General features: G+C 56.5%; 1 protein-coding gene across 1 annotated transcript in view; it reads right to left on the bottom strand.

The window, feature by feature from the left end:
• The window catches only part of LOC147091393 (alpha-2-macroglobulin-like), a 1,124,424-nt gene that overhangs the window by 1,021,474 nt on the left and 87,710 nt on the right, over window positions 1-15,240 (bottom strand). Inside the window, exon 2 of the mRNA XM_085976756.1 lies at window positions 3,306-3,489. Within this exon, the coding sequence (XP_085832882.1) occupies window positions 3,306-3,489 (184 nt within the window). The remainder of the gene's footprint in view (window positions 1-3,305; window positions 3,490-15,240) is intronic.

Here is a 15,240-nt window from a genome sequence, read left to right as displayed (position 1 = left end):
GCACCTCCCAAACCCGCGACCTCTTCCACCTAGAATGACAAGGCAGCAGGCGCATGGGAACACCACCACTTCCAAGTTCCCCTCCAAGTCACACACCATCCTGACTTAGAAGTGTATCGGCCGTTCCTTCACCGTCGCTGGGTCAAAATCCTGGAACTCCCTCCCTAACAGCACTGTGGGAGCACCTTCACCACACGGACTGCAGCATTTCAAGAAGGCGGCTCACCACCACTTTCTCAAGGGCAATTAGGGATGGGCAATAAATGCTGGCCTTGCCAGCGACATAGAAACAAAGAAACATAGAAGATAGGAGCAGGAGTAGGCCATTCGGCCCTTCGAGCCTGCTCCGCCATTCAATGAGATCATGGCTGATCATCCAAATTCAGTACCCTGTCCCTGCCTTCTCCCCAAATCCCTTGATCCCTTTAGCCTCAAGAAATATATCCAACTCTTTCTTGAATATATTTAATGAACTGGCCTCCACTGCCCTCTGTGGCAGAGAATTCCACAGGTTCACCACTCTCTGGGTGAAGCAATTCCTCCTCATTTCAGTCCTAAATGGCTTACCCCTTATCCTTAGACTATGACGCCTGGCACTGGACTCCCCGGCCATCAGAAACATCCTTTCTGCATCTAGCCTGTCCAGACCTGACAGAATTTTATAGGTTTCGATGAGATCCCCTCTCAATCTTCTAAACTCCAGTGAGTATAAGCCTAATTGACACAATCTCTCCTCGTACGTCATTCCTGCCATCCCAGGTATCAGCCTGGTGAATCTTCGCTGCACTCCCTCCATGGCAAGAACGTCCTTCCTCAGGTAAGGTGACCAAAACTGCACACAATACTCAAGGTGCGGTCTCACCAAGGCCCTGTACAACTGTAGCAAGACATCTTTGTTCTTGTACTCGAACCCTCTTGCTACGAAGGCCAACATACCATTTGCCTTCTTAACCGCCTGCTGCACCTGCATGCTTACCTTCAGCGACTGGTGCACAAGAGCACCCAGGTCTCTTTGCACTTTCCCTTCTCCCAATCTATTGCCGTTCAAATAATAATCTGCCTTCCTGTTTTTGCCAGCAAAGTGGATAACCTCACATTTATCCACATTATAGTGCATTTGCCATGTTTCTGCCCAATCACCCAACCTGTCCAATTCGTACTGGAGTTTCATGACATCCTCCTCACAGCATACCCTCCCACCCAGCTTTGTGTCATCTGCAAATTTGGAGATATTACATCCCATTCCCTCGTCCAGATCATTAATATATATTGTGAACAGCTGGGGTCCTAGGACCGATCCTTGCGGTACCCCACTAGTCACTGCCTGCCACTCGGAAAACGACCCGTTTATTCCAACTCTTTGCTTTCTGTCCGCCAACCAGTTCTCTATCCAAGTCAATACCTTGCCCCCAATCCCATGTGCCTTAATTTTGCACGCTAACCTCTTATACGGGACCTTATCGAAAGCCTTTTGAAAGTCCAAATACACCACATCCACTGGTTCTCCCTTATCGATTTTACCAGTTACATCCTCAAAAAATTCCAGTAGATTGGTCAAGCATGATTTACCTTTTGTAAATCCATGTTGACTTTGTCCGATTCTGTCACTGTTTTCCAAGTGCTCTGCTATTACATCTTTTATAATGGACTCCAGCATTTTCCCCACTACCGGTGTCAGGCTTATCGGTCTATAATTCCCCGCTTTTTCTCTACCACCTTTTTTGAATAGTGGGGTAACATTAGCTACCCTCCAATCCATGGGTACTGTTCCAGAGTCTATCGAGTTCTGGAAGATGACCAGCAATGCATCTACTATTTCCAGGGCCACTTCCTTAAGTACCCTGGGATGTAGATTATCAGGCCCTGGGGATTTATCGGCCTTCAGTCCCATCAATATTACTAACACCATTTCCCGACAAATACTGATTTCTTTCAGTTCCACCCTTTCATCAGACCCTATGTTCCGTGATATTTCTGGGAGGTTATTTGTGTCCTCCTTTGTGAAGACAGAACCAAAGTATGAATTTAGTTGGTCTGCTATTTCTTTGCTCCCCATTATATATTCCCCGATTCTGACTGCAAGGGACCTACGCATAACTTCACCAATCTTTTTCTCTTTACATATCTATAAAAGCTTTTACAGTCAGTTTTTATGTTCCCTACTAGCTTACTCTCATATTCTATTTTCCCTTTCTTAATTAATCCCTTTGTCCTCCTTTGTTGAATCCTAAACTGCTCCCAATCCTCAGGATTATATTTTTTTCCGGCCAATTTGTATGTGCTCTCCTTGGATCTTATGCTATCCCTAATTTCCCTTGTTAGCCACGGTTGGGTCACTTTTTTGTTTTATTTTTATGCCAAACTGGGATGAACAACTTCTGTAGTTCATCCATTCGGTCTTTGAATGTTTGCCATTGCCGATCCACCGTCAACCCTTTGAGTGCCATTCCCCAATCAATCCTACCCAACTCGCTCCACAGACCATCGTAGTTTCCTTTATTTAAATTGAGGACCTTAGTTTCTGAGTCAACTACTTCATTCTCCATCTTAATGACGAATTCGATCATATTATGATCGCTCCGACCCAAGGGGCCTCGTACAACAAGATTGCTAATTAATCCTTTCTCGTTACATAATGCCCAGTCTTAGATGGCCTGATCTCTGGTTGGTTCCTCGACATATTGGTCCAGGAAACCATCCCGTAAACACTCCAGCAATTCCTCCTCCACAGTATTGTTACTAATTTGGTTAGCCCAATCTATATGTAGATTAAAGTCACCCATGATGACTGCTGTGCCCTTATTGCACGCTTCTTTAATTTCCCTTATAATGCTATCCCCAACCTCCGCCTTACTGTTTGGAGGTCTATATACCACTCCCACTAATGTTTTTTTCCCCTTAGTATTTCTCAATTCTACCCATACAGATTCCACCTCATCAGAGCTAATATCCTTCATTACAATTGTGTTAATCCCTTCTTTAACCAGTAATGCTACCCCTCCTCCCTTTCCTTTTTGCCTATCTTTCCTGAATATCGAATACCCCTGGATGTTGAGTTCCCAGTCTTGGCCGTCCTTGAGCCACGTTTCTGTAATCCCAACCAAATCATATTCGTTTACCTCTATTTTGCGCAGCCAATTCATCCACCTTACTACATATGCTCCTCGCATTAAGACACAAAGCCTTCAGGCTTGTTTTTTTAACGCTCTTAGAGCTATTAGAATTATTATTTACTGTGGCCACGTTTGACGCCCACAACCCATAAACAATTTTTTATTTAAAAGACCAACGTATCTCAGCCTTACCGTGAAATTAAAACAACTCTGCCTGCTGATCCCCACCAGCTCCTTCTCATAGATTGTGATGTTCTTCTCCTCATGGTCAATGGTCAGTTTGAGGGAGGTGTAGTCATTCCCAGACAGCATCAGCACGCAAACCTTCTCCTGGATATCAACGTGTAACTCCGATGGGATCAGAACTACAAAGTGCCTGGAATTGAAGCAGGTGAAATTTAGACAATTTAATCAGACACCTCACCCTGCAAACTGTGCAACTCCTCACCCTGCAAACTGTGCAACTCCTCACCCCCCAAACTGTGGGACTCCTCACCCCCCAAACTGTGGGACTCCTCACCCCCCAAACTGTGGGACTCTTCACCCCCCAAACTGTGGGACTCCTCACCCCCCAAACTGTGGGACTCCTCACACCCAAACTGTGGGACTGCTCACCCCCCAAACTGTGGGACTCCTCACCCCCCAAAACTGTGGGACTCCTCACCCCCCCAAACTATGGGACTCCTCACCCCTCAAACTGTGGGACTCCTCACCCCCCAAACTGTGGAACTCCTCATCCCCAAACTGTGGGACTCCTCACCCCCCAAACTGTGGGACTCCTCACCACCCAAACTGTGGGACTCCTCACCCCCCAAACTGTGGGACTCCTCACCCCCCAAACTGTGGGACTCCTCACCCCCAAACTGTGGGACTGCTCACCCCCCAAACTGTGGGACTCCTCACACCCCGAAACAGTGGGACTCCTCACCCCCCCAAACTATGGGACTCCTCACCCCTCAAACTGTGGGACTCCTCACCCCCCAAACTGTGGAACTCCTCATCCCCAAACTGTGGGACTCCTCACCCCCCAAACTGTGGGACTCCTCACCACCCAAACTGTGGGACTCCTCACCCCCCAAACTGTGGGAATCCTTACCCCCCAAACTGTGGGACTCCTCACCCCCCAAACTGTGGAATTACTCACCCCCCAAACTGTGGGACTCCTCACCCCCCAAACTGTGGAACTGCTCACCCCCCAAACTGTGGAACTCCTCACCCCCCAAACTGTGGGACTCCTCACCCCCCAAACTGTGAGACTCCTCACCTCCCAAACAGTGGGACACCTCACCCCCCAAACTGTGAGACTCCTCACCCCCCAAACTGTGGGACTCCTCACCCCCCAAAATGTGGGACTCCTCACCCGCCTAACTGTGGGACTCCTCACCCCCCAAACTGTGGGACTCCTCACCTCCCCCACACTGTGGGACTCCTCAACCCTCAAACTGTGAGACTCCTCACCCCCCAAACTGTGGGATTCCTCAACCCCCAAACTGTGAGACACCTCACCCCCCAAACTGTGGGACTGCTCACCCCCCAAACTGTGAGACTCCACAACCCCCAAACTGTGGGACTGCTCACCCCCCAAACTGTGGGACTCCTCACCCGCCAAACTGTGGGACTCCTCACCCCGCAAACTGTGGGAATCCTCACCCCCCAAACTGTGGGACTCCTCACCTCCCACACTGTGGGACTCCTCACCCCCCAAACTGTGGGGACTCCTCACCCCCCAAACTGTGGGACTCTTCACCCCCCAAACTGTGGGACTCCTCAACCCCCAAACTGTGGGACTCCTCACCCCCAAACTGTGGGACTGCTCACCCCCCAAACTGTGGGACTCCTCACACCCCCAAACTGTGGGACTCCTCACCCCCCCAAACTATGGGACTCCTCACCCCTCAAACTGTGGGACTCCTCACCCCCCAAACTGTGGGACTCCTCACCCCACCCACCAAACTGTGGGAGTCCTCACTCCCCCTAACCTTGGGGACTCCTCACCCCTCCAAACTGTGGGACTCCTCACCCCCCCAAACTATGGGTCTCCTCACCCCCCAAACTGTGGGACTCCTCACCCCGCAAACTGTGAGGCTCCTCACCTCCCAAACTGTGGGACACCTCAACCCCCAAACTGTGGGGCTCCTCACCACCCAAACTGTGGGTCTCCTCACCCCCCAAACTGTGAGACTCCACAACCCCCAAACTGTGGGACTGCTCACCCCCCAAACTCTAGGACTCCTCACCCGCCAAACTGTGGGACTCCTCACCCCCCAAACTGTGGGACTCCTCACCCCCCAAACTGTGGGACTCCTCACCTCCCAAACTGTGGGACTCCTCACCCCCCAAACTGTGGGGACTCCTCACCCCCCAAACTGTGGGACTCTTCACCCCCCAAACTGTGGGACTCCTCAACCCCCAAACTGTGGGACTCCTCACCCCCAAACTGTGGGACTGCTCACCCCCCAAACTGTGGGACTCCTCACCCCCCCAAACTGTGGGACTCCTCACCCCCCCAAACTATGGGACTCCTCACCCCGCAAACTGTGGGACTCCTCACCCCCCAAATTGTGGGACACCTCACCCCACCCACCAAACTGTGGGAGTCCTCACTCCCCCTAACCTTGGGGTCTCCTCACCCCCCCAAACTGTGGGACTCCTCACCCCCCCAAACTATGGGTCTCCTCACCCCCCAAACTGTGGGACTCCTCACCCCGCAAACTGTGAGGCTCCTCACCTCCCAAACTGTGGGACACCTCAACCCCCAAACTGTGGGGCTCCTCACCCCCCAAACTGTGGGTCTCCTCACCCCCCAAACTGTGGGACTCCTCACCCCCCAAACTGTGGGACTCCTCACCCCCAAACTGTGGGACCCCTCACCACCCAAACTGCGGGACTCCTCACCCCCCCAAACTGTGGTACTCCTCACCCCCAAACTGTGGGACTGCTCACCCCGCAAACTGTGGAACTCCTCACCCCCCAAAATGTGGGTCTCCTCACCCCCAATCTGTGGAACTCCTCACCCCCCAAACTGTGGGACTCCTCACCTCCCAAACTGTGGGACACTTCAACCCCCAAACTGTGGGGCTCCTCACCCCCCAAACTATGGGATTCCTCACCCCCCAAACTGTGGGACTCCTCACCCCCCCAAACTGTGGCACTCCTCACCCCCCAAACTGTGGGGACTCCTCACCCCCCAAACAGTGAGACTCCTCACCCCCAAAACTGTGGGACTCCTCACCCCCCAAACTGTGGGACACCTCACCCCCAAACTGTGGGACTCCTCACCCCCCAAACTGTGGGACTCCTCACCACCAAACTGTGGGACTCCTCACCCCCCCCAAACTGTGGGACTCCTCACCCCCTCAAACTGTGGGACTCCTCACCCCCCCAAACTATGGGACTCCTCACCCCCAAACTGTGGAACTCCTCACTCCCCAAACTGTGGGACTCCTCACCCCCAAACTGTGGAACTCCTCACTCCCCTAACTTTGGGACTCCTCACCCCCAAACTGTGGGTCACCTCAACACCCAAACTGTGGGACTCCTCAACCCCCCAAACTATGGGACTCCTCACCCCCCCAAACTGTGGGGCTCCTCACCCCCCAAACTGTGGGACTCCTCACCCCAAACTGTGGGACTCCTCACCCCCAAACTGTGGGACTCCTCACCCTCCAAACTGTGGGACTCCTCACCCCCCAAAATGTGGGACTCCTCACCCCCCAAACTGTGGGACTCCTCACCCACCAGACTGTGGGACTCCTCACCCACAAACTGTGGGACTCCTCACCCCCCAAACCGTGGGACTCCTCACCCCCCAAACTGTGGGACTCCTCACCCCCCAAACTGTGGGACTCCTCACCCCACAAATTGTGGGACCCCTCTCCTCCCAAACTGTGGGACTCCTCACCCCCAAATTGTGGGTCTCCTCACCCCACTAAACTGTGGGACTTCTCAACTCCCAAACTGTGGGACTCCTCACCCTCAAACTGTGGGACTCCTCACTTCCCAAATTGTGTGTCTCCTCGCCCCACCAAACTGTGGGAATTCTCACCTCCCAAACTGTGGGACTCCTGACCTCCCAAAGTGTGGGACTCCTCACCTCGCAAACTGTGGGTCTCCTCACATCCTAAACTGTGGGTCTCCTCACCCTGAAACTGTGGGGCTCCTCACCCCCCAAATTGTGGGACACCTCACCCTACAAACTGTGGGACACCTCACCCCCCAAACTGTGGGACACCTCACCCTCCAAACTATGGGACTCCTCACCCTGAAACTGTGGGACTGCTCACCTCCCAAACTGTGGGATTCCTCACCCCCCAAACTGTGGGACTCCTCACCTCCCAAACTGTGGGACTCCACACCCCCCAAACTGTGGGGACTCCTCACCCCCCAAACTGTGGAACTCTTCACCCCCCAAACTGTGGGACTCCTCACCCCCCAAACTGTGGGACTCCTCACCCCAAACTGTGGGACTGCTCATCCCCAAACTGTGGGACTCCTCACCCCCCCAAACTGTGGGACTCCTCACCCCCCCAACTATGGGACTCCTCACCCCTCAAACTGTGGGACTCCTCACCCCCCAAACTGTGGGACTCCTCACCCCACCCACCAAACTGTGGGAGTCCTCACTCCCCCTAACCTTGGGGACTCCTCACCCCCCCTAACTGTGGGACTCCTCACCCACCAAAAATATGGGACTCCTCACCCCCCAAAGTGTGGGACTCCTCACCCCCCAAACCGTGAGGCTCCTCACCTCCCAAACTGTGGGACACCTCAACCCCCAAACTGTGGGACTCCTCACCCCCCGAACTGTGGGACTCCTCACCCCCCAAACTGTGGGACTCCTCACCCCCCAAACTGTGGGACTCCTCACCCCCAAACTGTGGGACACCTCACCACCCAAACTGTGGGACTCCTCACACCCCCAAACTGTGGGACTCCTCACCCCCAAAACTGTGGGACTGCTCACCCCCAAACTGTGGGACTCCTCACCTCCCCAAACTGTGAGACTCCTCACCACCCATACTGTGGGACTCCTCACCCCCCAAACTGTGGAGCTCCTCACCCCCCAAACTGTGGGACTCCTCACCCCCCAAACTGTGGAACTCCTCACCCCCCAAACTGTGGGTCTCCTCACCCCCAAACTGTGGAACTCCTCACCCCCCAAACTGTGGTACTCCTCACCTCCCAAACTGTGGGACACCTCAACCCCCAAACTGTGGGGCTCCTCACCCCCCAAACTGTGGGACTCCTCACCCCCCAAACTGGGGGACTCCTCACCCCCCCAAACTGTGGCACTCCTCACCCCCCCAAACTGTGGGGACTCCTCACCCCCCAAACAGTGAGACTCCTCACCCCCCAAACTGTGGGACTCCTCACCCCCAAACTGTGGGACACCTCACCCCCAAACTGTGGGATTCCTCACCCCCCAAACTGTGGGACACCTCACCCCCAAACTGTGGGACTGCTCACCCCCCAAACTGTGGGACTCCTCACCCCCCCAAATTGTGGGACTCCTCACCCCCCAAACTATGGGACTCCTCACCCCCAAACTGTGGGACTCCTCACCCCACATACTGTGGGACCCCTCACCCCCAAACTGTGGAACTCCTCACTCCCCAAACTGTGGGACTCCTCACCCCCAAACTGTGGAACTCCTCACCCCCCTAACTTTGGGACTCCTCACCCCCAAACTGTGGGACACCTCAACACCCAAACTGTGGGACTCCTCACTCACCCAAACTGTGGGGCTCCTCAACCCCCCAAACTATGGGACTCCTCACCCCCCCAAACTGTGGGGCTCCTCACCCCCCCAAACTGTGGGACTCCTCACCACCAAACTGTGGGACTCCTCACCCCCAAACTGTGGGACTCCTCACCCTCCAAACTTTGGGCCTCCTCACCCCCCAAACTGTGGGACTCCTCACCCCCCAAACTGTGGGACTCCTCACCCACCAGACTGTGGGACTCCTCACCCACAAACTGTGGGACTCCTCACCCCCCAAACCGTGGGACTCCTCACCCCCCAAACTATGGGACTCCTCACCCCCAAACTGTGGGACTCCTCACCCCACAAACTGTGGGACCCCTCACCTCCCAAACTGTGGGACTCCTTACCCCCCAAATTGTGGGTCTCCTCACCCCATCAAACTGTGGGACTGCTCACCCCCCAAACTGTGGGACTCCTCACCCCCCCAAACTGTGGGACTCCTCACCCCCCAACTATGGGACTCCTCACCCCTCAAACTGTGGGACTCCACACCCCCCAAACTGTGGGACTCCTCACCCCACCCACCAAACTGTGGGAGTCCTCACTCCCCCTAACCTTGGGGACTCCTCACCCCCCTAACTGTGGGACTCCTCACCCCCCCAAACTATGGGACTCCTCACCCCCAAACTGTGGGACTCCTCACCCCACATACTGTGGGAATCCTCACCCCCAAACTTTGGAACTCCTCACTCCCCAAACTGTGGGACTCCTCACCCCCAAACTGTGGAACTCCTCACCCCCCTAACTTTGGGACTCCTAACCCCCAAACTGTGGGACACCTCAACACCCAAACTGTGGGACTCCTCACTCCCCCAAACTGTGGGACTCCTCAACCCCCCAAACTATGGGACTCCTCACCCCCCCAAACTGTGGGGCTCCTCACCCCCCAAACTGTGGGACTCCTCACCCCCAAACTGTGGGACTCCTCACCCCCAAACTGTGGGACTGCTCACCCTCCAAACTATGGGACTCCTCACCCCCCAAACTGTGGGACTCCTCACCCCCCAAACTGTGGGACTCCTCACCCACCAGACTGTGGGACTCCTCACCCACAAACTGTGGGACTCCTCACCCCCCAAACCGTGGGACTCCTCACCCCCCAAACTGTGGGACTCCTCACCCCCCAAACTGTGCGGCTCCTCACCCCACAAACTGTGGGACCCCTCACCTCCCAAACTGTGGGACTCCTTACCCCCCAAATTGTGGGTCTCCTCACCCCATCAAACTGTGGGACTTCTCACCTCCCAAACAGTGGGGCTCCTCACCCTCAAACTGTGGGGCTCCTCACCCCCCAAACTGTGGGACTCCTCACCCCCCAAACTGGGGGATTCCTCACCCCCCCAAACTGTGGCACTCCTCACCCCCCCAAACTGTGGGGACTCCTCACCCCCCAAACAGTGAGACTCCTCACCCCCCAAACTGTGGGACTCCTCACCCCCCAAACTGTGGGACACCTCACCCCCAAACTGTGGGATTCCTCACCCCCCAAACTGTGGGACACCTCACCCCCAAACTGTGGGACTGCTCACCCCCCAAACTGTGGGACTCCTCACCCCCCCAAACTGTGGGACTCCTCACCCCCCCAAACTATGGGACTCCTCACCCCCAAACTGTGGGACTCCTCACCCCACATACTGTGGGACCCCTCACCCCCAAACTGTGGAACTCCTCACTCCCCAAACTGTGGGACTCCTCACCCCCAAACTGTGGAACTCCTCACCCCCCTAACTTTGGGACTCCTCACCCCCAAACTGTGGGACACCTCAACACCCAAACTGTGGGACTCCTCACTCACCCAAACTGTGGGGCTCCTCAACCCCCCAAACTATGGGACTCCTCACCCCCCCAAACTGTGGGGCTCCTCACCCCCCAAACTGTGGGACTCCTCACCACCAAACTGTGGGACTCCTCACCCCCAAACTGTGGGACTCCTCACCCTCCAAACTTTGGGCCTCCTCACCCCCCAAACTGTGGGACTCCTCACCCCCCAAACTGTGGGATTCCTCACCCCCCAAACTGTGGGACTCCTCACCTCCCAAACTGTGGGACTCCACACCCCCCAAACTGTGGGGACTCCTCACCCCCCAAACTGTGGAACTCTTCACCCCCCAAACTGTGGGACTCCTCACCCCCCAAACTGTGGGACTCCTCACCCCCAAACTGTGGGACTGCTCATCCCCAAACTGTGGGACTCCTCACCCCCCCAAACTGTGGGACTCCTCACCCCCCCAACTATGGGACTCCTCACCCCTCAAAATGTGGGACTCCTCACCCCCCAAACTGTGGGACTCCTCACCCCACCCACCAAACTGTGGGAGTCCTCACTCCCCCTAACCTTGGGGACTCCTCACGCCCCCCTAACTGTGGGACTCCTCACCCACCAAAAATATGGGACTCCTCACCCCCCAAAGTGTGGGACTCCTCACCCCCCAAACCGTGAGGCTCCTCACCTCCCAAACTGTGGGACACCTCAACCCCCAAACTGTGGGACTCCTCACCCCCCGAACTGTGGGACTCCTCACCCCCCAAACTGTGGGACTCCTCACCCCCCAAACTGTGGGACTCCTCACCCCCAAACTGTGGGACACCTCACCACCCAAACTGTGGGACTCCTCACACCCCCAAACTGTGGGACTCCTCACCCCCAAAACTGTGGGACTGCTCACCCCCAAACTGTGGGACTCCTCACCTCCCCAAACTGTGAGACTCCTCACCACCCATACTGTGGGACTCCTCACCCCCCAAACTGTGGGACACCTCAACCCCCAAACTGTGGGGCTCCTCACCCCCCAAACTGTGGGACTCCTCACCCCCCAAACTGGGGGACTCCTCACCCCCCCAAACTGTGGCACTCCTCACCCCCCCAAACTGTGGGGACTCCTCACCCCCCAAACAGTGAGACTCCTCACCCCCCAAACTGTGGGACTCCTCACCCCCCAAACTGTGGGACACCTCACCCCCAAACTGTGGGATTCCTCACCCCCCAAACTGTGGGACACCTCACCCCCAAACTGTGGGACTGCTCACCCCCCAAACTGTGGGACTCCTCACCCCCCCAAACTGTGGGACTCCTCACACCCCCCCAAACTATGGGACTCCTCACCCCCAAACTGTGGGACTCCTCACCCCACATACTGTGGGACCCCTCACCCCCAAACTGTGGAACTCCTCACTCCCCAAACTGTGGGACTCCTCACCCCCAAACTGTGGAACTCCTCACCCCCCTAACTTTGGGACTCCTCACTCCCAAACTGTGGGACACCTCAACACCCAAACTGTGGGACTCCTCACTCACCCAAACTGTGGGGCTCCTCAACCCCCCAAACTATGGGACTCCTCACCCCCCCAAACTGTGGGGCTCCTCACCCCCCAAACTGTGGGACTCCTCACCACCAAACTGTGGGACTCCTCACCCCCAAACTGTGGGATTCCTCACCCTCCAAACTTTGGGCCTCCTCACCCCCCAAACTGTGGGACTCCTCACCCCCCAAACTGTGGGACTCCTCACCCACCAGACTGTGGGACTCCTCACCCACAAACTGTGGGACTCCTCACCCCCCAAACCGTGGGACTCCTCACCCCCCAAACTATGGGACTCCTCACCCCCCAAACTGTGGGACTCCTCACCCCACAAACTGTGGGACCCCTCACCTCCCAAACTGTGGGACTCCTTACCCCCCAAATTGTGGGTCTCCTCACCCCATCAAACTGTGGGACTGCTCACCCCCCAAACTGTGGGACTCCTCACCCCCCCAAACTGTGGGACTCCTCACCCCCCCAACTATGGGACTCCTCACCCCTCAAACTGTGGGACTCCACACCCCCCAAACTGTGGGACTCCTCACCCCACCCACCAAACTGTGGGAGTCCTCACTCCCCCTAACCTTGGGGACTCCTCACCCCCCTAACTGTGGGACTCCTCACCCCCCCAAACTATGGGACTCCTCACCCCCCAAACTGTGGGACTCCTCACACCCCAAACTGTGAGGCTCCTCACCTCCCAAACTGTGGGACACCTCAACCCCCAAACTGTGGGACTCCTCACCCCCCAAACTGTGGGACTCCTCACCCCCCAAAATGTGGGAGTCCTCACCCACCAAACTGTGGGACTCCTCACCCCCAAACTGTGGGACACCTCACCACCCAAACTGTGGGACTCCTCACAACCCCAAACTGTGGGACTCCTCACACCCAAACTGTGGGACTGCTCACCCCCCAAACTGTGGGACTCCTCACCTTCCCAAACTGTGAGACTCCTCACCACCCAAACTGTGGGACTCCTCACCCCCCAAACTGTGGAGCTCCTCACCCCCCAAACTGTGGGACTCCTCACCCCCCAAACTGTGGAACTCCTCACCCCCCAAACTGTGGGTCTCCTCACCCCCAAACTGTGGAACTCCTCACCACCCAAAATTTTGGGACTCCTCACCTCCCAATCTGTGGGACACCTCAACCCCCAAACTGTGGGGCTCCTCACCCCCCAAACTGTGGGACTCCTCACCCCCCAAACTGTGGGACTCCTCACCCCCCCAAACTGTGGCACTCCTCAACCCCCAAACTGTGGGGACTCCTCATCCCCCAAACAGTGAGACTCCTCACCCCCCAAAATGTGGGACTCCTCACCCCCCAAACTGTGGGACACCTCACCCCGAAACTGTGGGACTCCTCACCCCCCAAACTGTAGGACTCCTCACCCCCAAACTGTGGGACTGCTCACCCCCCAAACTGTGGGACTCCTCACCCCACAAACTGTGGGACTCCTCACCCCCCCAAACTATGGGACTCCTCACCCCCAAACTGTGGGACTCCTCACCCCACATACTGTGGGAATCCTCACCCCCAAACTTTGGAACTCCTCACTCCCCAAACTGTGGGACTCCTCACCCCCAAACTGTGGAACTCCTCACCCCCCTAACTTTGGGACTCCTCACCCCCAAACTGTGGGACACCTCAACACCCAAACTGTGGGACTCCTCACTCCCCCAAACTGTGGGACTCCTCAACCCCCCAAACTATGGGACTCCTCACCCCCCCAAACTGTGGGGCTCCTCACCCCCCAAACTGTGGGACTCCTCACCCCCAAACTGTGGGACTCCTCACCCCCAAACTGTGGGACTGCTCACCCTCCAAACTATGGGACTCCTCACCCCCCAAACTGTGGGACTCCTCACCCCCCAAACTGTGGGACTCCTCACCCACCAGACTGTGGGACTCCTCACCCACAAACTGTGGGACTCCTCACCCCCCAAACCGTGGGACTCCTCACCCCCCAAACTGTGGGACTCCTCACCCCCCAAACTGTGGGGCTCCTCACCCCACAAACTGTGGGACCCCTCACCTCCCAAACTGTGGGACTCCTTACCCCCCAAATTGTGGGTCTCCTCACCCCATCAAACTGTGGGACTTCTCACCTCCCAAACTGTGGGGCTCCTCACCCTCAAACTGTGGGGCTCCTCACCCCCCAAACTGTGGGACTGCTCACCCCCCAAACTGGGGGACTCCTCACCCCCCCAAACTGTGGCACTCCTCACCCCCCCAAACTGTGGGGACTCCTCACCCCCCAAACAGTGAGACTCCTCACCCCCCAAACTGTGGGACTCCTCACCCCCCAAACTGTGGGACACCTCACCCCCAAACTGTGGGATTCCTCACCCCCCAAACTGTGGGACACCTCACCCCCAAACTGTGGGACTGCTCACCCCCCAAACTGTGGGACTCCTCACCCCCCCAAACTGTGGGACTCCTCACCCCCCCAAACTATGGGACTCCTCACCCCCAAACTGTGGGACTCCTCACCCCACATACTGTGGGACCCCTCACCCCCAAACTGTGGAACTCCTCACTCCCCAAACTGTGGGACTCCTCACCCCCAAACTGTGGAACTCCTCACCCCCCTAACTTTGGGACTCCTCACCCCCAAACTGTGGGACACCTCAACACCCAAACTGTGGGACTCCTCACTCACCCAAACTGTGGGGCTCCTCAACCCCCCAAACTATGGGACTCCTCACCCCCCAAACTGTGGGGCTCCTCACCCCCCAAACTGTGGGACTCCTCACCACCAAACTGTGGGACTCCTCACCCCCAAACTGTGGGACTCCTCACCCTCCAAACTTTGGGCCTCCTCACCCCCCAAACTGTGGGACTCCTCACCCCCCAAACTGTGGGACTCCTCACCCACCAGACTGTGGGACTCCTCACCCACAAACTGTGGGACTCCTCACCCCCCAAACCGTGGGACTCCTCACCCCCCAAACTATGGGACTCCTCACCCCCCAAACTGTGGGACTCCTCACCCCACAAACTGTGGGACCCCTCACCTCCCAAACTGTGGGACTCCTTACCCCCCAAATTGTGGGTCTC

The sequence above is a fragment of the Somniosus microcephalus genome, unplaced genomic scaffold (genome assembly GCF_052327205.1).
Source record: "Somniosus microcephalus isolate GS21.2 unplaced genomic scaffold, FLI_Smic_1.0 unresolved_chr3, whole genome shotgun sequence".
Classification (NCBI taxonomy): domain Eukaryota; kingdom Metazoa; phylum Chordata; class Chondrichthyes; order Squaliformes; family Somniosidae; genus Somniosus; species Somniosus microcephalus.
This window is presented reverse-complemented; position numbering and strand designations above follow the sequence as displayed.